The 19,900-nt window shown below is 54.5% G+C and overlaps 7 protein-coding genes across 7 annotated transcripts; 3 read left to right on the forward strand and 4 right to left on the reverse strand.

Annotated features, from left to right (window-relative positions):
- Nucleotides 1-128: 128 nt before the first annotated feature.
- Nucleotides 129-1,807, forward strand: BKA78DRAFT_20781 (uncharacterized protein). The gene is made up of 3 exons (XM_066883645.1): nucleotides 129-552; nucleotides 611-912; nucleotides 973-1,807. Exons 1-3 carry the CDS (start codon nucleotides 260-262, stop codon nucleotides 1,614-1,616), a joined length of 1,239 nt encoding a protein of 412 aa, XP_066749864.1. The 5' UTR covers nucleotides 129-259; the 3' UTR covers nucleotides 1,617-1,807.
- A 713-nt stretch (nucleotides 1,808-2,520) lies between these two features.
- Nucleotides 2,521-4,254, reverse strand: BKA78DRAFT_244324 (amino acid/polyamine transporter I; the record flags this gene model as incomplete). The annotated part of the gene is made up of 4 exons (XM_066884018.1): nucleotides 2,521-3,016; nucleotides 3,087-3,407; nucleotides 3,458-4,149; nucleotides 4,207-4,254. The coding sequence occupies 4 exons, from the start codon at nucleotides 4,252-4,254 to the stop codon at nucleotides 2,521-2,523; spliced, it is 1,557 nt and encodes a 518-aa protein (XP_066749865.1).
- Nucleotides 4,255-5,676: 1,422 nt separating this feature from the next.
- Nucleotides 5,677-6,742, forward strand: BKA78DRAFT_303670 (uncharacterized protein). The gene has a single exon (XM_066887557.1). The coding sequence runs from the start codon at nucleotides 5,927-5,929 to the stop codon at nucleotides 6,458-6,460; it is 534 nt and encodes a 177-aa protein (XP_066749866.1). The 5' UTR covers nucleotides 5,677-5,926; the 3' UTR covers nucleotides 6,461-6,742.
- Nucleotides 6,743-7,497: 755 nt separating this feature from the next.
- BKA78DRAFT_20808 (uncharacterized protein) lies at nucleotides 7,498-8,354 on the reverse strand. The gene has a single exon (XM_066883646.1). The coding sequence runs from the start codon at nucleotides 7,993-7,995 to the stop codon at nucleotides 7,504-7,506; it is 492 nt and encodes a 163-aa protein (XP_066749867.1). The 5' UTR covers nucleotides 7,996-8,354; the 3' UTR covers nucleotides 7,498-7,503.
- On the forward strand, nucleotides 8,069-8,465 carry BKA78DRAFT_349130 (diphthamide biosynthesis protein 3; the record flags this gene model as incomplete). The annotated part of the gene is made up of 2 exons (XM_066890751.1): nucleotides 8,069-8,257; nucleotides 8,400-8,465. 2 exons carry the CDS (start codon nucleotides 8,069-8,071, stop codon nucleotides 8,463-8,465), a joined length of 255 nt encoding a protein of 84 aa, XP_066749868.1.
- A 3,331-nt stretch (nucleotides 8,466-11,796) lies between these two features.
- On the reverse strand, nucleotides 11,797-17,720 carry BKA78DRAFT_20822 (C2 domain in Dock180 and Zizimin proteins-domain-containing protein). Its single transcript, XM_066883647.1, has one exon. The coding sequence runs from the start codon at nucleotides 17,434-17,436 to the stop codon at nucleotides 11,863-11,865; it is 5,574 nt and encodes a 1,857-aa protein (XP_066749869.1). The 5' UTR covers nucleotides 17,437-17,720; the 3' UTR covers nucleotides 11,797-11,862.
- Nucleotides 17,721-17,807: 87 nt separating this feature from the next.
- BKA78DRAFT_276921 (NADH:flavin oxidoreductase/NADH oxidase family protein) lies at nucleotides 17,808-19,561 on the reverse strand. Its single transcript, XM_066885573.1, has one exon. It carries the CDS (start codon nucleotides 19,286-19,288, stop codon nucleotides 18,143-18,145), a length of 1,146 nt encoding a protein of 381 aa, XP_066749870.1. The 5' UTR covers nucleotides 19,289-19,561; the 3' UTR covers nucleotides 17,808-18,142.
- Nucleotides 19,562-19,900: the final 339 nt, after the last annotated feature.

Raw genomic sequence — 19,900 nt, forward strand, 5'->3', positions numbered from 1 at the left:
AGAGCTGGGAAACTTGAAAGTGAATGAAAGCAGACTGATGGAGGAATTGCACAGTACGTGCTCGTTTGGGACCGGCCAACGCTGGGGAGAGTATGCAGCGTCTCTTTGATTTGGCCATGTTTTTTAATTTCTTCCAATTCATTTCTTCGATTTCAACTTCGATGCCAACAGGCGGACCAATTGATGCAAAGCAATGCATGCCTCAATTGCCCACGACTGAAGCTAATGGCTTCACTTTAGAGCCACCACCGACACTGGCATGTCGCGTCTGTCTCTGACTGACAGCGACAAGCAGGTACGCGACTGGTTCGTGGAAACGACCCGCGCTCTGGGCTGCCAGACGACGATTGACTCGATGGGCAATATATTCGCCGTGCGCCCAGGCAGGCGCGACGGGCCTGCCACGTTCGCAGGGTCGCATCTGGACACGCAGCCTGCCGGAGGCCGCTACGACGGAATCTTAGGCATCCTGGCAGGCGTTGAAATGCTCCAAGTGCTAAAGGAAAATGAGATTGAGACCGAATTCCCCGTTGGTGTAGTCAATTGGACAAAGTGAGTTTGTCGTCAGTTGCCATGATACCTCTTGCGCAACGACTCACAACGTCTACAGTGAAGAGGGAGCTCGATTCCCCATCTCTATGGTCTCTTCAGGGGTCTGGGCTGGTGTAATACCCCTGGAGCGCGCCCACAATCTCCAAGAGGTTGGCGGCGGTACAGCGACCATGAAATCCGAACTCGAACGCATCAGCTACCTTGGCACCACCCCAGCAAGCCACGAATCTATGCCCATGGCCGCGCATTTTGAGCTGCACATAGAACAGGGTCCGATATTAGAAGCGACAAATCAAAAGATTGGAGTCGTCCAGGGAGTCCAAGGCTATCGGTGGTTCACCGTTGAAATCAGGGGCAGGGGTAAAGAAACCACACCCCCTTGATGCGCACCTGCAACTAACCAGTTCTCCTCCTCTTCAGAGTGCCACTCCGGTACAACAGATCTTTCCAATCGTGCCGACGCGCTCTTGACAGCCTCCAAGCTCATCCTGCACTCGCACCGATTGGCAGCGCGACACGACGCACTCGCAACGACCGGAATTCTCACGCTGTCACCCGGCTCCGTCAACACAGTTGCCGGGACGGTCCGCTTTTCGCTCGACATTCGATCTCGCGACGAGGCGCGGTTACAGCTCCTTGACGAGACAATCCGCCAGCACTTCGAGGCCATCGCGCGCGGTGGCGAAGAGGCCGACTTCCTCATGAATGGCGACTCAGACATTGTGCGTGGACTGCCTTGCGAAATCTCCATTACCGAGGACAGCAGGAGCCATGTGCTCAAGTTCGACGAAGCTGCTGTTGGTGCCGTACGAAAAGCTGCTCAGCGCCTCGATGCTGTTGGCGGCCAACTGATAGACATGACGAGTGGCGCGGGCCATGATTCCGTGTATGCCAGCGTGCGGTGTCCAACTGCCATGATATTCGTCCCGAGCAAAGACGGCGTGAGTCACAACCCACGAGAATGGACAAGCTCGGAAGATTGTGCGCTGGGAGCACAGGTGTTGATGGGGGCAGTATTGGAATGGGATCGGTCGAGGGCAACAGCAGCAGACTCAGGGGCTTAGGCGGAGGTGAGTTGACGAGTGACTGGATTAATCATTAATGTCAGAACCATGAATGAAACCCTCCACCGGCGCTTACCCAAGCAATTGAATGTTGCGGTCAACAGGAAGATGATGCGGTGTCTCTCCGCCACGGCCTCTATCGAACATGGGGAATCAGAAGCGACGTCACTTGCCGACCGTTGAAAAGAAGCCCACCAGGCCTCTCCAAGGTCCGTCCCATTACCTAACCGCCAAGATCAAAAAGCCCGTAAAAGAGTAGGACAAGACCTGGGCATTCGCATTCAAGCCTCCACTCCGAGAAACCGAAGATTAGCCTTTCGCAACCTCCTTCCTCCGGTCTGGTCTTGCAGGTCTGCGTTTTTGGGATTTTGAGGTTGGAAAATGTCCCAACATTGCCCGGTCGATGCCCTTGAAGGCGGGAAAGCGATAGCGAACGCCAAGAGGAAACCAATCCACAGGCCTAGAGAGCATGGCGGCAAGACCAGATTTTTGTCAGTGAAAGATTTCCCCCCCAAAAACAAATGTGACTGCAGCGCTGGACGGTAACAACGTCTAGATTGAACAAGGCAAATCGTGCAGAGTGAATGAAGTTGTGTCGAATAATGGACAAAGGTTGATTTGGTGGTATCTTGATCTAGTAAAAGCAGGGAAGACACGTATTGACAGCGTTAAGAAAAGAAATAAGAAGACGACTGTAGGGGAATCCAGAGTCCAGGCGGCAGCATTGCGACCGTCAAAGACCAACTTTTACAGTTTTCCTTTTTGGCTCTTTTTGGTCGTCACTTCGTCTCGACTCGTGCTTTCCGATCCAATCCTTGGTTTAAGAAGAGTCTAAATCGAAATCTGAGAGTCTGAACGTTCTTCACGTTCTCTCGCTCCGTTTTAGCGGCGCGCTATCGATCCATTAGCTCGACTTGACCTGCTCTGCGCCCGCGTCCTTCACATCGTACTTTTCCGTGCTGCTCCTGCTTCCGCCACCGTTGCTCTCGCTGTTGGCAACTTCGGTTTCCACAAGCGGACCGGTGTAGAACTTGTTGGCGCCGAGCCACCAGCAGACCATGGAGAAGAAGATGACACCCATGAGGTACACAATGGCCCAGTTCATGTTTTGCGGCGTCGTGGGGCGCTCCGTCGGCAGGATGAAGATGATGGAAACAAAGACGGTCCAGACGCAGGCCCAGGCATTAACGAACCACGAGGCAGGTCCCATGTGCCAGGGACCTGGCTCGAAGCGTCCGGAGACCATCTTGCAGAAGATAGGAATGATGTAGGACCAGTCCAGGGCAATGGCGCAAGCGTTGAAAACACCGGCGATAGCGGTGTAGGAACCGAGACCAATCAGGTTGATAGCGATACACCAGAAGATGCTGAACCAGACGGCGTAGATGGGAGTGCCGGTGCTGTAGTGCGGAGACTGCGTTAGCGCGGGATGCACGAAAGTGGCTTTTGTGGGGTTGGGCAGAAACATACCGCTTGTCGATCTTGGTCCACCAGCTGGAGCCGGGAATGAGGCGGTCACGCGAGTAGGCAAAGACGGTGCGAGCAAGAGACTGCGTAGCGGCCCAGCAGAGGGTTTGAAGAATGATGAAGGCGCAAACAGTGTAGAAGAGACCACCAGCCTTGCCAAGGGAGTTGTAGAAAATTTGCGCGACGGGCTGCGACGAGGCCAGAATCTCGGTAGGGTCGCCCATGCAGAAGGCCAGGACAATGTTGTAGAGGAAACCGCCAATGTAGGTAAAAGCCATGGCGGCGAAGATGCACCAGGGCGCCTTGATCTCGGGCTCGTTGATTCTGTTGCCAGTCAGCTTGTGCCATGAGCAATTAAAAAGGTTGCATCGTACTCTTCGGTAATGTGAGCGGTGGCGTCGTAGTCGGTCATGGTCCATGAGACAGACAGGAAGCCAAACAGCCACGACCATCCGAGGGGAGTCCAGCCGGTGGTCGATTCGGTGTGGGTGAAGACGTAGGTTGCGTCGTGCTTGTTGTCCGTCATGACCAACAAGGCGATGCAGCAAGAGACCAAGACGAGGACGTGGAAGATGACATAGCCCTTGGTGATTTTTTCCATCCAGTAGGTCGACATGGAGTTGACCAGACCACAGAGAAAAGTCAAAGCGGCCATTACACCGACGGTGGCACCGGTCGAAGGTTGATACGTGAAGTTCGAGCCCATGGAGACAGCGGCCAGAAGCAGCTGGGCAGATCCATACTCAGACGAGGCGACACCGGCGACCTGGCCAAGGAGGTTCAGCCAACCGTCGACCCAGCTGATGGAAGGAGCCCATTCCTTGGGGCAGAGACGTGACACGGTGTAGTACAGACCGCCGCAGGTGGGATACGCAGAGACGAGCTCAGCCACAGAGGCGGCGATACACATGCAGCCAGCACCAGAGATCAGCCAGCACCATACTACCGCAGAAGCACCGCCAGAAGTCAGAGGGTAAGTGAAGGTGGTTGCGGTCGTGGCGAAGAGACCGCTGATGGAGACGGCAAAGGAGAAGGTCGACAGGTAACCGAATTCGCGCTTGAAGACCTGGGGGAAGGATTAGTTCTCACGTGGGGCTGAAAAAGGAAGGAGGAAGGGACAGACTGGTTTGTATCCGAACTGGGCAGCCAGAGCCTTGTCTGCGTCTGTCATGTCCTCGATTGGCCTCCCGCGAAGGCTCTCGGGCACCTCGGCGGAGCCAATGATGTTGCTTTCGGCTACCATGTTGGGGTAGAGTTGCTTTTGGGCGAGAGAGAAAAAGAGGTTCCGGTAGGTAGGTCGCTGGGGCCGCGTGATTCACCTCCACTTGCGAAGACGAAGAGTCCGCCTGAAGCAACAGGAGTAGATTTGGTCCTGATCACACTTCACCACGGTCTGCATGTGCAGGAAGTAGATAAGGGATTGTATTTCGGTAGGCGGGCAAAAAAGGACCCAAGCCTGGCGGACGTGAACGAGAGAGTGTCTTGAAAAACAGCACGAGAAAGGCAGGCGAGCGGGCGGGTCTTAAAGGTTAAGCTGCAGGTGGGTTTTGGGCAATGGAGGCAAGCATGCACGCACCAGCCGCAGGTACGTCGACCCGCGAGCGTCGCCTCCACACCCGCCGTGGCTCGCGGACGCCAATCCCTGCCATCGGACAAGATTTCTGGCAAATTGTAACGGTGCACACGCCTCGAGCACTTATCAACGACCCCCTCCGCTTTACGCCGTTTGATCGGCCAATTCGGGATCTTGGCTAGACCAAACGCAGTACTGCATACCCGGCCGACTCGACCTCGATATCTTTGGAGAAAGATGATGGGGTCGAGAGGGCACACTTGGGACGTGCGAGGGGGCGACGAGACGATAGCGGGCTTGGTGGTGAGCGCGGTGAGATGGCCAGTCCTCCCTCTCGGACTAGTCCTGGATTGAGCATTGGTTACCTCCAAGGGATGCAAAATGGTGCTGACTGTTCCGCGTATCCTTTCTCGACTGGCAAACGGCTGATCGTCTTCGCTCAGATAGCAGGGTGGGCCAGCCTTACGCCGAGCTTTGGGGTAGTTACGTCGTTGCCGGCACAAGCGTCGAGGCCGGTTTTGGTGCTGGCACACGCTGACAGCCGCGGCGGCGGCGCGAGCGGGCAATTGGTGGTTCCGGGTGAAGGCCTTATCTGGTCGTCCAAGGACAATGGTGTTGAGAGGCCGTGTGGCTGGCCGTCAAGGGCATACGAATGGCAGGGGGTCAAATTTTAGTGGAGGAGGGGTGGATGGAGGGCCTCGTCAGTCGTCATAGCCATGTTGACGGATCGTCGTCACAGAGACGCCGTCGTTGATGGCACCTGACATGGCCGGAAGCCCGGGGAAGCCCGGTGGATGTGATTACTCTCGTCCATCCTCTATCTTCTCGACTTGATTGTGAACATTTGTCGCCAGCATGGTTGATTTTTCTTGCAGCAGTCGACCGTCTTCAGGGCCCCAAGTCACGAGCAGGCGTCGAGCCGCGCTAGTCCCAAAATGATTGCTTCACGTAAGCCAAGGGTCAAGGAAGAGCACAGGCGCCAAGGCCCAAGCCGGAAGCGTGTCTCGGTCCGAAGCTTGGGGTTGAAAAATTTTAACAGCTGCTGTCCACTCACCAATTGCTGTGCCTTGCTGCCTTCGGACTCGTCCTTATTTTTCGTCTCTCGGATAGAGAACCGCTCGCCTGTCAGCCGTGAAACATTTGTAACATCCGCGGCCCTTTCTCGCGATGCATCGAAGCTGCTGTCAATTCTGCGCTCCCGGGTTTGTCGGCCTCCGGTAGCCGCAATCACCAACGATCGGCTTCTTCGCATAGACTATGGAATACTTCGATGCAACTCGATCGCGGCACAGGATCCCTTGGTATTTCGCTTGTCGACGGAATATTCAGGGTCCATCTACTCTCGCCGCCGGCTGACCGGCTTGCCTACTCTGGACCGTCTCTACTCATGCTGCTCTATCAAAGACATTCATCAATTTCAATTCTTGCAGATCCAGACGCTTACATTGGCTATACAGCCAGAATATCATACGCGAGAGTCCACTTTCATCTCTATATTTACATCTTAAAAATTCTTTACGCTCTCTTTTGCTTAGCGTCCAGGCGTGGCCCCCCCAATTTTACCACACACAATGCACGCGTCCCACATGGCCATTCGTCTCTCGGAAAACCTTCTCTCCGGGGGCTCTCAATGGACAGTTGGACTGGCTTACCGCTCAGCGTGGTCTTAGTTGAAAGCACTCGAGGCAACTATTCCCGAGCAGAGGATGGCGGTGGACGACAGAGAGCTGCCCATGACTATACGAAAAAAGAAGGCGTCTCCGCCAAAACGTGCCGCAAGAGTAAGCAAGGTAGTCATTCGTAGCGAGCCGAGACGACGACCTTCTTTCCCACTTGAGTATCGATTCCAGCCTTTTGTGGAGAGAGCAAGCTTCTTCCTGGTTTCAATCCTCCAGCCGGACCACGACATGTTCAACATTTGCAGAATCGGCCTGCTGCTCACCAGCTGACTAGCGTGACAACCCGGCAAAGCTTCGAGAAGCAGGGTCTGAATCAGACCACAGTGGTGCTTTACGGGGTATGCAATAGGAAGACGATGCCCGTCGAACAGTTCCTCAAGGACGTGTCTTCGTATATTTGATAGACGGTGGCAACCCGCCTACTCTCGTCACTGTCCTTGTCCATCCATGAAGGTCGACTGACGCAGGTATCACTGAAAATGAACATCCACTGTTTTGAATTCCTGCCAAAAACCACAATCTTCATTAGTCAGAAGACTCTCCGTACTACAGCAATGCATCCAAATCGTCTGGACCTCTATCACGTCGCTTCCAGCTCAAGATAACAACGGCGTCCAAGAATCTTGGGACAAGCCGGAGACTACGTGTCGTAGGATTTACAATAGCGCCGCCATCTCCGACAATCAGTATCGCCATTTACCTGGCACCTTCGCGAGCATGGATTGGTAGGACCCTTGAATCCCTCAAGACTCTTGGGATGTAGTCTGTAAGGCACAGTCGGATATTTTTCTGAAAGTGGTAAGCTCCAGGGGTTCCTGATATTCAAGACCCTTATCACCTTCACCCGCATATCTATCTTTCCTTATCAGTCTTTCTACATGGACAAGCCATGTGTCGTGGCAAACCAAGCTTCTACTGATCGCGGATGAACCCTTCAATGGCAAGGATTCTCTGGACTTGCATGCCTCTTGAAGAAAGCAAGGCGCAAACGAGCTCAGGACTGCATTTCCGAAGCTGGTTCAAAGATGAGCTTCCGGCGCCCCTGGACTTGGTCTCAGAGCAACACTTCGATTTCCTCGATTACTCCCGGACGGCGTTTCCTACACTCCAGAAGAGAAGGCCTTGGCCCCAACACAATCGCAGGATACTCACTTGATATCGGCTCTGGTCACTTCCCATACGAACTTGAATGGTGATGCTGCCTACGAATGATCCCCAAGCGCCAAAGACCAAGATACGACCATCCCACGCGACCACCTACCGAGAGATGATGACTGTCCAAATGCGACACCGAGGAGTATAGATCAATGCGTCCGTCATGCGCCAATCGGAATGGAATGAAAAACGCCGGCTGCCGTGATGTCAAGACGCAGCAGTTGATACGAGTACGCTCACGGGAGCATACTTCCGGCAACGAGATGTCTGGACCTGCGCCACAGCAGAGCCGCCACAGCCACACGTGACCCCGCCTCACGGCCTTCGGCACGGCCGACTCATGAAATCGCCTCGCAACCGCACACTCTGAACTTTTTCCTTTCACGCGACAACGCACCACTCCTCGCAACCCTTGCCACCCGGGCTCGACTGAGATACTCCGTACGCGACCTTTGACCGCACACTTCCACGACCCAAAAAGCGACACAATCAACTCCCGCTGCATCGATTCCTACGCGACAACCGCCACTCCAACGCTTCTTACCATCCCACCCGCATCCCTGCCAAAGACATCAACAATGTCCGACGAGACTTTCTACGACGAGATCGAAATCGAGGACATGACCTTCGACCCCGCGCTGCAAATCTACACCTACCCGTGCCCGTGCGGCGACCGTTTCGAAATTTCGCTGGCCGACCTGCGCGACGGCGAAGACGTCGGGGTCTGCCCAAGCTGTAGCTTGATGATCAAGGTCATCTTTGACGAGGTGGGTCTTGCACTTGTTCTGGGACAGAAAGGAGGCCCAAGGATGATGCGTTGAGCCTTGAGACGGGGAGTCGGAGTGGAGAGGGTTTCAAGGGAACAACAATTCGGCTGCTTTCACTTGCTGACTCTTGTGCGTTTGACAGGATGATCTGCCTGAGGATGAGGACGCCCAACAGGCTGGCGCCGCGCCTGTGTCCGTCGCTGCGTGAATGATGCAACCCCGTTTATCAGCCTACCTATCGACCTGCGCGATTCAGCGACAGACTACCGGTATTATGGAACTTCTTGAGGAGACATGTCCTCGACCGCATATTCGAACGACTCGGTTTTCCGACGATGATCAATCCGGCCCACCCTTCCGACCCTTGAAGCATTCCCAACGCACGCGCCCTTTATCCGATTGGAGAGACTTGGAGACTAAACGTCGTGTCGTCCTCCACCAGACAGCGGCGGCCTCTCATGAACATGATGGCACGCATGAAAAACGCGTCGAGAGTCGGTTTGCGAACACACGACGAATTCTGTTTGGTGAACAGCATGAACGGGGTGTACCAACACACCCCGCCACCAAAGAAGCAGGTGTCTTGTAGCCAAGCTCCGACACGGTCCAACAGCGCCGCTCCACGGGCTTTTGCTTGCCGCATCTTTCGCCCGAACGAAACTCTTCCTGTGGCAAAGATGCAGTCAATACAGATATTCGGCTGGCATAAGCAAAGACGAGAAAAGAGGGGACAAGTCTTACTTTCTGTGGCCAGGAGCGGAGCATCGTCCCTTCAGCTTCAGTGGTTTGGGACTTTGAAGAATCTGCGCATGGGATGCTGCGATCTGGAGCGGAATGAATTTGCTGAGCTAGCATAGTTTCCGGACGACAGAGCACACAGCTAGCAACGTACATTAGAGAAAACAAAACTAGTCGCACGCTCCTGCATCATCTTCTGAATGAGAGACTGGCGACAATCGCCTTTCCCCAACGCCGGTATGACTATCGCCGTCACGCTCGACAAACTACCCGCAATCTCAAAATTCTTCCTGATTTGACCCTCTGCGCCGTCCTTTCCCCAGCACACGACCCAAAAAGAGAACACCATGACGCCTCACCATCAGAGAGACCCGCGCGGCCTTCTACTGCACCACTCACTCCATCACCCAGGCCACCAAGCACCAACCACCTCGCGCAAAACCGACGAGGAAATTCCCTCGACTTCAACAGAGAACGAGACCGCTTGAAATAATACCCCGACAACTAAACCTCCTAGAGCCTCAATATTGCCAAAGACCCCCGACGACCGTTGCATTTGGAATGCTGTTCCCCCGTGATTGCTGCGTCGCTTCAATATTTGGAATGCAGGAGGTTGGTTGGTTGGTTGGTTGGTTTGGTCAGAGAAAGATGGGTAGCTGCTAGATGCAGAAAGATGGTGAACGAGGGAGGAGGTCCTGAAACTGTTACTGGCAAGCCGTGACGACAGTGCAAGAGTAATCTGGCATATGGTTTTGAAAAAGCGCTCGCTGGTCTTGCGGATTGTGGACTTTTGTTTTCCCGTGTAAAGATGCATTTCATTTACTCCATGCCACGTCATATTTATTGGACGTAGCCCAAAAGTTTGGAAAAAGGACCAAGAATTGAATTGATGTTGAAAAACATCTCTTTTCTCTCTGACCACTACTCTTTTTGGACCTTTTCAACAGCCCTCCGACTCGGTCGAGACTGCCAATTCCAATTCGACCGCTGTGTCTGCCAGCGTGCACTCATGTCTTGACCCAAAATTGTCTGCGCTGTCTGTTCCTCTACGCAGCAGTTCCCATCCGAGCTACTGAAGTCGTTGCAAAATCCAGAAAGGATATATCAAATAACATGCAACCTATTTCGCTTTGCCACTACATCCTAAGAGATATCTTACAGAATTTTCTTTTTTGGCAACTACTCAAACCCAAGCAGAAACCCAAACCTCCATCAAAACCAGCGCCCCAACTTCCCCCCCCCACCCCCACTTCGTCGACAACAACCGATGCCGCGTACGCAGCTATCCCACACACACATCAACCCATTGATAGCATAAACACAGTCAAGTGGGAGTATAATTCAATTCGGTTGCAGTCATATGTCTGTCGTTCTCCCACCGCCCCCTCCCCACCCACCCATCCATTCATCCAATGCCTCCCTCCATCCTAATGCCAACCGACCGACTGACCAACCGACCGACCACCCAATGAACCAATCAAACAGCGATTAAATGAACGCAGGCCGCAGCGACGACGACCGGGTCTCACAAAGCACGAAGAGGAAAAAGGGAAAAACGGGAGAGGAAAGGGAAGGCGCGAATGGAACCAACAACAAAAAGGAGAGGAGTCCAACAACAGAAGACAGCAGTTGTAACGCAAGGAAAGGGAGGGCCTCGAAAGAGACGAGAGATGTCGCTCGAAGCGACAACGCAGGCAAGCAAGCAATTGTGCGTGCATGGACAAACGACAACCAACCGCCCCTCCGCCAAAGTAAGCGAATATCAGGAGGGCAATATGTACAATACAAAAAGAAGCGCGCGCTTCCCTCGCAGGGGAAGGGGATGGATGTTAGGCCAATGAGACTTTTTTCTTTCTCCGATTAAAAACCAACGGAGGCCGCCGAAATACTACTGTACGCTCACCTCGCCAACTAGCTGTCCCAAGACGTGTGACTACTGTTCTTCGACGACGCTCTCTCCAACTCTGACCTGGCCCTTGCTGCCCATGCGACCGATGTTGAGCAAGCTCAACCGCTTCTTGACGTCCTTTGCCAAGCCGCCGGCCGTGGTGGTGGGTGTCTTGTCCTTGCCGCCTTCTACAGCAGCGCTGCTGATACGGCCCAGCACGGCATTGTTCTCGCTGACGCTGGTGCCGGGACGAGCATCGGAGGTGGGGTCCGGTTTGGCCTTTGGCAGCGCCGAAGTCGACTCGTTGGTGCTGCTGTTCGAGTGCAGGAAGGACAGGCGGTGATGGCTGCGGCGGCGCGCCGACTGTTCGGGCTGGCTTTGCGAGGTTGTCGATGTGGCCGTGTTGGAAGTGGCCGTCGTGTCGGCAAACGAGTGAGACCGTGATGTCGACTGGCGGGCAGCACCGTCGTCGGTTGCGGGCCGGAGACCGCCGCCTCGGTCGCCTCCTGCGGCAGCGGCTGCGCTGAGAGCAGCGGCGAGGTTTTGCGGAGCCTGGTTGGTGGTGTTGTTTTTTTGGCCGCCACTGCGCACCGTCGAGTCCGAGGCGTGATGGCCGTGGCTGGAGAACGAGGCGGAGCTGCGTTTGAGAAAGGTGAGCGAGAGCCGGTTCTTTTCATTTCGCGAGACGGCTCGAGGAGTCGTGTCCGGGGACGGCGAGGGGAACAAGGCAGACGAGGGAAGGAGAGCGGCGGCCGACAAACGCATCTTTTCAAACGCAGCCGGCGAGGGCGCGGCTTGGAGGAGCGGGATGACAGTCGCTTGCGCGATCGACGGATTAAGCAGTGACGAGCTGTTGTAGTTTGGCGAAGAAAGCAAATGGTTGAGCTGGCCGACATGGAGGGCTTCGAGTTCGGGTGCGAAGGTTTGCTCGAAGCCTGGCGGGCTGGTTGTTAGCAGAGTGGTTTCTTCCGAGTCCATTTCAAGGAGGCCTGGGCTTACGTCCGGACAGGTCCTGTGCTGTTGCTAGTTGAGCCGGTCTGGTGTAGGTGCCGAGGCATCTCTTGACCATTAGTGCGTGGTCCATCAGAGCGTTTTTCAGAGCATTCTCCAGGGGCTCCAGAGGGGGGTCCAGCCGTTCGCCGTCGTCAACGTCGTCGTCGTCGCCCTCGCCAGCATCGGAACCAACTGGCGGCAGCGGTTTGGGTAGGAGTTCCCTGTATTGCGCCACGCTGTTGGGTGACTTGGAGTCAACAGACAACATGAGCGACTCGGTCAGCATCTGCAGCGCCGAATCTTCACCATTGGCCACACGCTTCTCAAGAGAGGCCAACTCAGCGGTCTTCCGAATGGTCCTCTCGAGGGCGGTCTGAAGTGGCGTGTAGATGACCTCCTCGACGGACACAATTTCACTTCGGCGAAGGATGGTGGGGAATGGCTCGGAAGTCGAATAAATGACCTTGTGCACTCTTCGATCCTTGATGTTGGTCTCGTTGGCCCCTTGAAGTCGTGAAGTCGTCGAGAACTTGTTGGGCGACGACAAGACGTAGTAGTCGCGGACCGTCTGCGCAATCTTTGGTCGCTGGTAGATGGGATGCATAAGATCCTTCTGCGGGCCAACTGAAAAGATTTCCAAGTACTGGCCTTCGACATCCTCGTCTTGTGCTCCAGTTGAGATCTGAGCCGATGGATGCTGCTGCTGCAGGCGATCCGTAAACGTGGCGCGGCTGTCCATCGGCGAGCCCTCGAAAACGAACTGCTTGTCTCTGAGCGCGTGAGGCCAGCCCAGTCCTCGATAGGTGACGCGGAAGTAGCGTGGCAACTGCCTATCGCCTCTGTTGATGCTCTCGTAAACGGTTGCCATGGCCCTTTGCGTGCGCGCGAGCTTTGCAAAATCGAAGACGTTGTGCTCGTACTGCGCAGCGAGCTCTTGATAGGCTGCCAATGCGTTGCTCCACGATAGACCGTCCTCGTAGTGCTTGATCATTTCGAAGTACAAGTGCTCCTTTCTGTCAAACGCGGTCTGCGAAGGGAACGCCGGATCCTCCAAGGCTTGCACGGTTGTAGTTGGGTCCCAATCGTATAGTTCGGCATGGAGACGAATGGCAAGACCAGCCTCGGTCTTGTTGCCGGCAGCTGCTTGGATCTGTGCAAGTTGATGGACGTACCGAATGTAAATGTCCTCTTTCTGCATGTCCTTCAAGAACTCCATCAAATGAAGGGTGTCCATGATGTGGAATACTTCGCCCGAACTCTCGCGACCATGCACTGCCACAAGCAAATCGAGTAACTCGTCAATCGTGTTAATGAGATCTTTGACAGCATTGAAAAGCGCGTCGTCTGGATCCTGAGCCATTGGCTCAAACAAGTCGATCAGCTCGTTGATGAAAAGCTTCTGGATGACGCTTTCTGTCAGATTCTTGGTCTTGAAAAGGCGGTCTAGACAATCAATCATCTCCGCTTGGATCAAGCTCAAGTCCTCCGACAGCGACCACTCGCTGACAATCATCGTCTGCAAGACTTGGATTGCAACGCTCCTGAGGCCCTGGTGCACACTCAGACAGAGCTCGACTATGGGTGCCACGAGACCAGGGACGTATTGCACTTGGTAACCACCCATTTTTTCAAGACCGTACCGATCGCGGTCGTCTGCGGTTGTCTCCCAGCCAATGGCATCCCAGCTTCGACGGAGTAATTCAGCACCAAGCTCGCGCACGTCTCCAGCAATCTTCCACACAGCTCTCCGCTTCTGCTCGGGGAACGTCTCGAGCGCAAGAGCATCGCTGCTCACTAGTTTGAGGAGGGTGTCGAAAAAGGATCTCCAGAGGTCAGTTGCGAATTCCTCAGCCTGGTCGGGATCCGGAATGAAAGAGTCGATGAGTACGCCCGAAAGCTTTTCCAAGGCCTTCATGGTGGCCTTGTGATGATAAATGTTGGTACTAAGCCATGTTTTTGGAAACGCCCCGCCATCCAGACTTGCCATGAGAACCTGCAGGGTATCTGAGAGAAAAGAGACCATTTCATCCTTGGGTAATTCTGGGTGAATCGTAATGGGGAGATTGGTGATAGCTGCAAGAATTGCAAGCAGTTCGACCAAGATTTCGTCGAATTCGACTGTAGTCTCAATCTGTTTCGAAGGAAATGGGTATGAAGTGGGAAAAAGGAGTGACAGATGTTGTTTCGTAGGTCGAGGCGCACTTGATACGGTCAGATACGAGTCGACAATTTTTGGGATGTAGTCGGCCGCTTCTGGTCCGAGTCCCTCGATCTGGGAGGCCACCACGGAGCAGCAAAGACGAACTTGCTCTCTCCATTGGTCGTTCACTGTGCCAGTCTTGCCCCAATGGGGTGCGAGCCATTTGACAGTCTTTGAGACCAAAGCAGACCTAGTCTCTGATGTCTTGAAAGCTTCGACCTCGTTCAGATGCATGATCAAGATGAGCTTGTAGAGAATGAGCTTGCTCTGAACCGAAGCGCAAGAATCTATAAAGCTTGAAGCAAGCTCAAGGACTTCAGTCGGCGTCAAGCAAATTGTTAGCTCTGGCAGCCACGTGTGGAAGTGCTGCACCAAAAGGGTCTTGGTTCCAACCAGGATCGGTGCCGTGTTCGTCATGAGAGATTCCAAGGCCTTGAAGATGTTTTGCATATCCTTGGTAAACGTCGACTGGCGACCAGTAATTCCAATGCCCGCCTCTTTGTCCTTTTGCTGTAGTCGAGCCCTCATGATAAACTTGAAAGTGTGGGCACCGACCTTGAAGGTGGACCGCAGAGCTCTCGAAGTTGCCGGGTCGTTGGGGTTGGATAGTAACCGGTTAAAGCTTCTCACCAGCGCGGCCGTGGCGAACGGGTAATTGAAGCGCGTTTGTACGTATTTGTCCACCAGGGGCGACATGTCAAACCGGCGGTCGTGGACGATGCCCAAGACATTGACGAGAGCGTTGAAAACCAAGTCCTCAATCTCATCGCGGCCAGCATTCTCGACGAGTATTTCGAACAGTGAGTCGAAAACCTCAGGGAGAAGTTTGACGATTTCGATCTCGGGGACGAAGAGGAACCGTTTGAGAAGGTCCGCAATCTTGTCTGATCCTTGGTCCCGCCATTTCAAGAGAGAGAGGAGATTGGGGTCCTGCGAGTACTTGGTGCTGCAGAGGTAGGTCCGTATCTTGATGGAAGCCATTGTTCCAGTGATTGCCTCATCCTTCTTTTGAGAGTTCCAAGGTAGGGACAAGTAGGCTCCACGGCCGGCAATCATGCTAGAGGTGTGTTCGTCGTATTTGTACATGGCCAGAGTATGTTCTCCATCGCGAACAAATGCGTCGTCGGTCCATAAAGGCATCCAGCAGAGAGCAAATGGAAAGCCAGGAGCGTCTGCAAGACTCATCACGACGTGAGAACCCGCCACGTCTTCAGGGTTGATGGCAAAGCGGATTGTCAAGTTCCACGACTCGCCTCTTTCAATGGCAGTAGTCCTCCAGGCGGTGTGTCCATTGCTGTTACCGGCGGGGAAGATGCAGTTTTCAATGCGATCACCTGATGCTTTGCGAACTTCGAGGGTCAATTGTAGGTTTGCCATGTTTGAGGATTGGCCCAAAGCTACCGATCCACTCTTTGGATGTGCCAGGAAGCAATTCTGCGGCAGGAAAGGAGCCCGTAGGGTGAGGTAGATGTCGCTCCTATACTTTGTTGGAGCACCGGAGAAGCCAATCTTCTTGCTTTGGACGACGTTGTGCAAAAGAGTCGGGGTCTTCTTAATGAGCGTCTCAGCGTCGGTGTAGCCAAAATTCTTGACGTTGATTTGCAGTCGATTCATGAACGGATATCTCTTGTAAACTCCAGTCACACTGGGGTTGAGCTCCGAAACAAGTTCGTCCCATTTCTCAGCCTCCTCGGTCATCTCGTCCAGAGGGTTGCTTGGTGTCCATAGCGACACTTCTTGCTCAAGTTCTTGCCTTTCCTTGCCAAAGTCCAAGCGCAAGACGCCAATCGCGAATGTTCTCCTCAAGGCTTTTGGCTCCTTTGGTGTCACAGCACGTGCAGGGGCGCTGTCGGATCGCTCGCTCGAGGGTCTGCTGACAGTGCTTTGAGTTGGCCTGAGACCGGAATATTCTCCTGGATCTGAGTTCTTTCGCCTGCTGGCTGACCACATGAGGCTTCGTCTCCCGCGATTGATGCTACCGGACGAAGAAAGGCCGCCTTGTCCGGAAATTGAACCGTCTCTCGTGGCACTGGGATGAGGCATAGGGGTCGCGGTCATGCGGGCTGGCTCGTTGCCAAGAATCTTGACAACAAGATATGTGTTTGCGCCAGCCCCAGAGCCTTCTCCAACGTCAACTGCGCTCAAGTCCGTGAAAAGTGTCTTGATCTTCTCCTCGGAAATGGCAGATTCTCCACCTTCTTGATTGACCAAGTCTATGGCAAAAACTTCGGATAGAGGAAGCGGTTTGGCGCCGGGCGTCTTCGAGCAAAGATACATGCAGAGTGTGCTAGGATGTTTAATTTCGCCCACGTAGTTTCGTACTGTCGCCGCGACGTGGTATAACGTATGCTCTTCGGTGGTTTGGATTGGCCGTTCGTCCAGCAGACTCATAATCGACTGTAAGCGAGTAACTTCGATGGCAGAGTCGTCCGATGTTAATATCCGGCCTTTTTGAGACGGGCTGCGCACAATGACCTCCCCCGAGAGCATTTTGTTGCCAGCCACGAGGTCCCAAACTGTTCTTTCGCGCACCACATCCAGTTCTTTTTTGGTCAAAACCTTGTGCAACAACTGCCTTCGTGCTGAATCCAACTTGAGTACCAATGCAGTCATCTTCTCCAAAGTGCCATATCTTCTACCCAAAAGGAGTTCGTGTACTTTGGTGGAATGCCATTCGCGTAAACAGGAAGCAATTTCGTCGACCAGAGGTTCGGCAAGCGATGTCGGCGTCTCGTCTCCGATCTTCAACATGGGAACGGGAGCAGGCGGTTTTGGCGCGTTCGGGTCGCGTGACGCGACGGAGACTGGAGAGAGTGGAAGGAAGTAACCAGAGGCTTCTCTCTTGCCCTTTTGCGAGCCTTGGCGCAAGAGCATGCTCGACCTTTTGGCATCTTTTGGAGTAAGGGCAAGACCCAGATTGTTGCTCGCTCGGGACTGAGATTTGGCCGTGGCAGGACTCGACGTCGAGCTCTCGTCCGGAGTTATCAGCCCATTTACAGGATGTTCGCCGTCGCTCCCATGGTCTTCGGATGCGGCGCGCTGGTGGCCATTTGCAGCACCGTCATCTTCGATGCCGTTGGCCTTGGACTCTCCCAAAACTTCGCGGACCTCGACGCAGCAACGAGGGAAGATGCCAGAGAAGACGCGCGCTTCAAGGGTTTGCCCTTTGGACGAAGTCAGGCCGGCGAGCAGCGAAGGCGGCGCAACCAAATATCCACGATACCACGCGCCATCCTTGCCACCTTGTTCTATTATATACAACTCGTCGCCTATCTCGAGCGGGAGGTCGGCGGGCGAAGAGGGTTGGAAGGGGTATGTGCAGATTGCAAAAGCAATCCGCGGAACAGGCCGCCAGGGCATGGCACTGTGCTCAGAGCCCTAGACGCGATTCTGGGGCGACAATTGCATTACGCGCGATGCGGGTCGGAGGTTTATGGATGGTCGGTGCTGTGGAGCGCAGCCGCTGAGTCGCGATGCTCGGACACGAGAGGACGGCGGATGGAGGGCGGAGCGGCAGAGATGGAGGAGCGGGATGAGGACTCTGACGGTGGCGGACGAGCAGCAATCGGGGCGGATGGAGGGCGGAAGATGCGAAGATGAGGCGTGAGGGAGAGACACGAGTGGAAGGACGGCCGGGGTTGGGGTGGGCGTGGAAAGGTAATTGATGATGGTGCGGTGGTGCTGGGATAGAGCTGCGATCAGGAGCACATACGCCGCACTGACACGGGCGGGTACAGTTCAGGTACAGAAAACGAGGCGCCCGACATCGCACGACACGGTCTAGATGCACTCTCGTCTACCTGGTGTTCTACGTGTACGGATATCTTCGACCTCATCTGCGGCCAGCAAAAAGCAAACACACGCTCAGGTGCCATGTGCCGTGCCCGTCGCCGGAGCCTCCTTGGCCGAGACACGCGCAAGCCCGCGTTGTTTGCAGACACGCTCACAGGCACATACCCAGGATCGACGCCGCAGGCACAGGATTATAGCCAAGCGCCAGCACATAAGCCTGGTCAGAGCTTTTTCATTTCTCTACATGGTCTATTTGTCCAATCACTTTGCTTCTCTACAATTCAGCCCGCTTCTCAAACGACTTCACCACATCTCCCGCGTGAAACTCTGGGCTGAACGGGTAGTCAGTGTACCCGACCGCGCTCTTCGCGTTGTAAAAGGTATCCCGGTTGTACTTGTTGAACTCCAGACCCTTTTTCACCCTGAAGACAAGGTCAGGCGTCGAGATGAAGTAGCGTCCAAAGACGATGCCGACGTTGTAGTCTGGGTAATCCTCGTCCACCGTCTTCTTCGCAGACGTTGCTGTCATGCCGCCAGCAATCAACACCGCCTTCTCCTTGCCCCACGCCTCAAGAGCAAAGTCGAGGCGGTCAGAACCCTCACAGTCGGCGTTGCCAGAAACGCGCGACTCGACGAGATGCACGTATGCGAGGTCGAGCTCCTTCAAGCCCTTGATGACATGGGTGAACTGTTCAATCGGGTGTGCCATCTTCATTGACTGGAACTCGCTCCAGGGACTCAACCGAATTCCGGTCCGGTCTGCGCCAACCGCTTGGGTGACAGCCTTTGCAACCTCGAGCGCGAAGCGCGACCTGTTCTCGACATTTCCACCCCACTTATCGGTCCTCTTGTTGACGACGTCCTGGATGAACTGGTCCACGAGATAGCCGTTGGCACCGTGGATTTCAACTCCGTCGAAGCCTGCTTTCTCGACGGCATCCTTGGCTGCTTGAGCGTAGTCCTGGATGTACGAGACAATCTCGTCTTCGGTGAGCGCTCTCGGTGTAGGAGCGTCTTTCGTCATGGGAACTGGGCTGGAGCTGACGAAGCCGTCTTTGACGCCCTCCTTCTCGAGGACCTGTGGGTTTGCCGCACGACCAAGAGCCCACAGCTGGACCCAGATCTTGCTGCCCTTGGCGTGAACGGCATCGGTCACTTTTTTCCATCCAGCCAGCTGCTCGTCGGTGTAGAGACCAGGGACGTTTGGATAGCCACCAGCACGCTTCGAAATGTATGTGGCTTCGGTGATCAAAAGAGTCCCGGGAACGCTGGCGCGTTGAGCGTAGTACTCGGCCATTATGGGTTGCGGAACATGGTCATCGTCGGCGCGAAATCTTGTGAGAGGTGCCATGACAATTCGGTGTTGGAGCTGGGACGAGCCCACCTTGAAGGGCGTAAAGAGTTTGCTGTCGGCTGCCATGGCGGAGGTGTTGAGGAGTGGTAAGAGTTTGGTATAGATTGGTGTAAGTTAATGTTTGGGTGTGTGTGACGCGTTTTGTAGGGTGCGTGTCGCGTTCGATGGGAGAGAAAGTTTCGTGGACGATGAGTGTTTGTTTCCGCAGCAACTGCCTCTGAGTCGTCTCTATATAAGTGCCTGCTCAGTTGAGCATTTGTCAGGTCCACTATCGTCAGGCCCATGCCGTTGATGCCGCAAGCCCGTACAAGACAAGCAGGTGCCGATTGCTAAGCGGCGGCCAGGTCGAATCACGCTATCGCCGGTGTAGTTCGACGGCCTTCTTTGCGTCCAACATGCTGTGCTTCAATAATTTTGGCACAACAAAGCTAACGAAGCTGACATCTGATGCGAAGTGCTATGATTGCTAAGCCTAGGGCAACGTTGCACATAGATAGCGAACAGACACTTTAAGGACTGAAGATGTAGGTACATGTAGAGTGGACCAACTCGCCGGTTGCGTCATAGACGACAAGAAGTCGCACAGGGGTTTCCAGCGGTTCGACGGCACGTAACAGGCCGTCTCCATGAAGCCAAGTGCCGAGGCCCAATTGTCATCACTGCGTTTTCCAAACAACG

This window comes from Phyllosticta capitalensis (genome assembly GCF_038381095.1).
Source record: "Phyllosticta capitalensis strain CBS 128856 chromosome Unknown BKA78scaffold_1, whole genome shotgun sequence".
NCBI lineage: Eukaryota > Fungi > Ascomycota > Dothideomycetes > Botryosphaeriales > Phyllostictaceae > Phyllosticta > Phyllosticta capitalensis.

Excerpts from the sequence above, each read along its gene's own strand:
- BKA78DRAFT_303670 (XM_066887557.1), top strand. The coding sequence starts at position 5,927 with ATGCAACTCGATCGCGGCACAGGATCCCTTGGTATTTCGCTTGTCGAC.
- BKA78DRAFT_20822 (XM_066883647.1), bottom strand. The coding sequence starts at position 17,436 with ATGCCCTGGCGGCCTGTTCCGCGGATTGCTTTTGCAATCTGCACATAC.
- BKA78DRAFT_276921 (XM_066885573.1), bottom strand. The coding sequence starts at position 19,288 with ATGGCAGCCGACAGCAAACTCTTTACGCCCTTCAAGGTGGGCTCGTCC.
- BKA78DRAFT_20781 (XM_066883645.1), top strand. The coding sequence starts at position 260 with ATGTCGCGTCTGTCTCTGACTGACAGCGACAAGCAGGTACGCGACTGG. Across the intron at positions 553-610 it reads GGTGTAGTCAATTGGACAAA|TGAAGAGGGAGCTCGATTCC; the intron begins GTGAGTTTGTCG and ends CAACGTCTACAG. Across the intron at positions 913-972 it reads CGTTGAAATCAGGGGCAGGG|AGTGCCACTCCGGTACAACA; the intron begins GTAAAGAAACCA and ends CCTCCTCTTCAG.
- BKA78DRAFT_20808 (XM_066883646.1), bottom strand. The coding sequence starts at position 7,995 with ATGCAGCGGGAGTTGATTGTGTCGCTTTTTGGGTCGTGGAAGTGTGCG.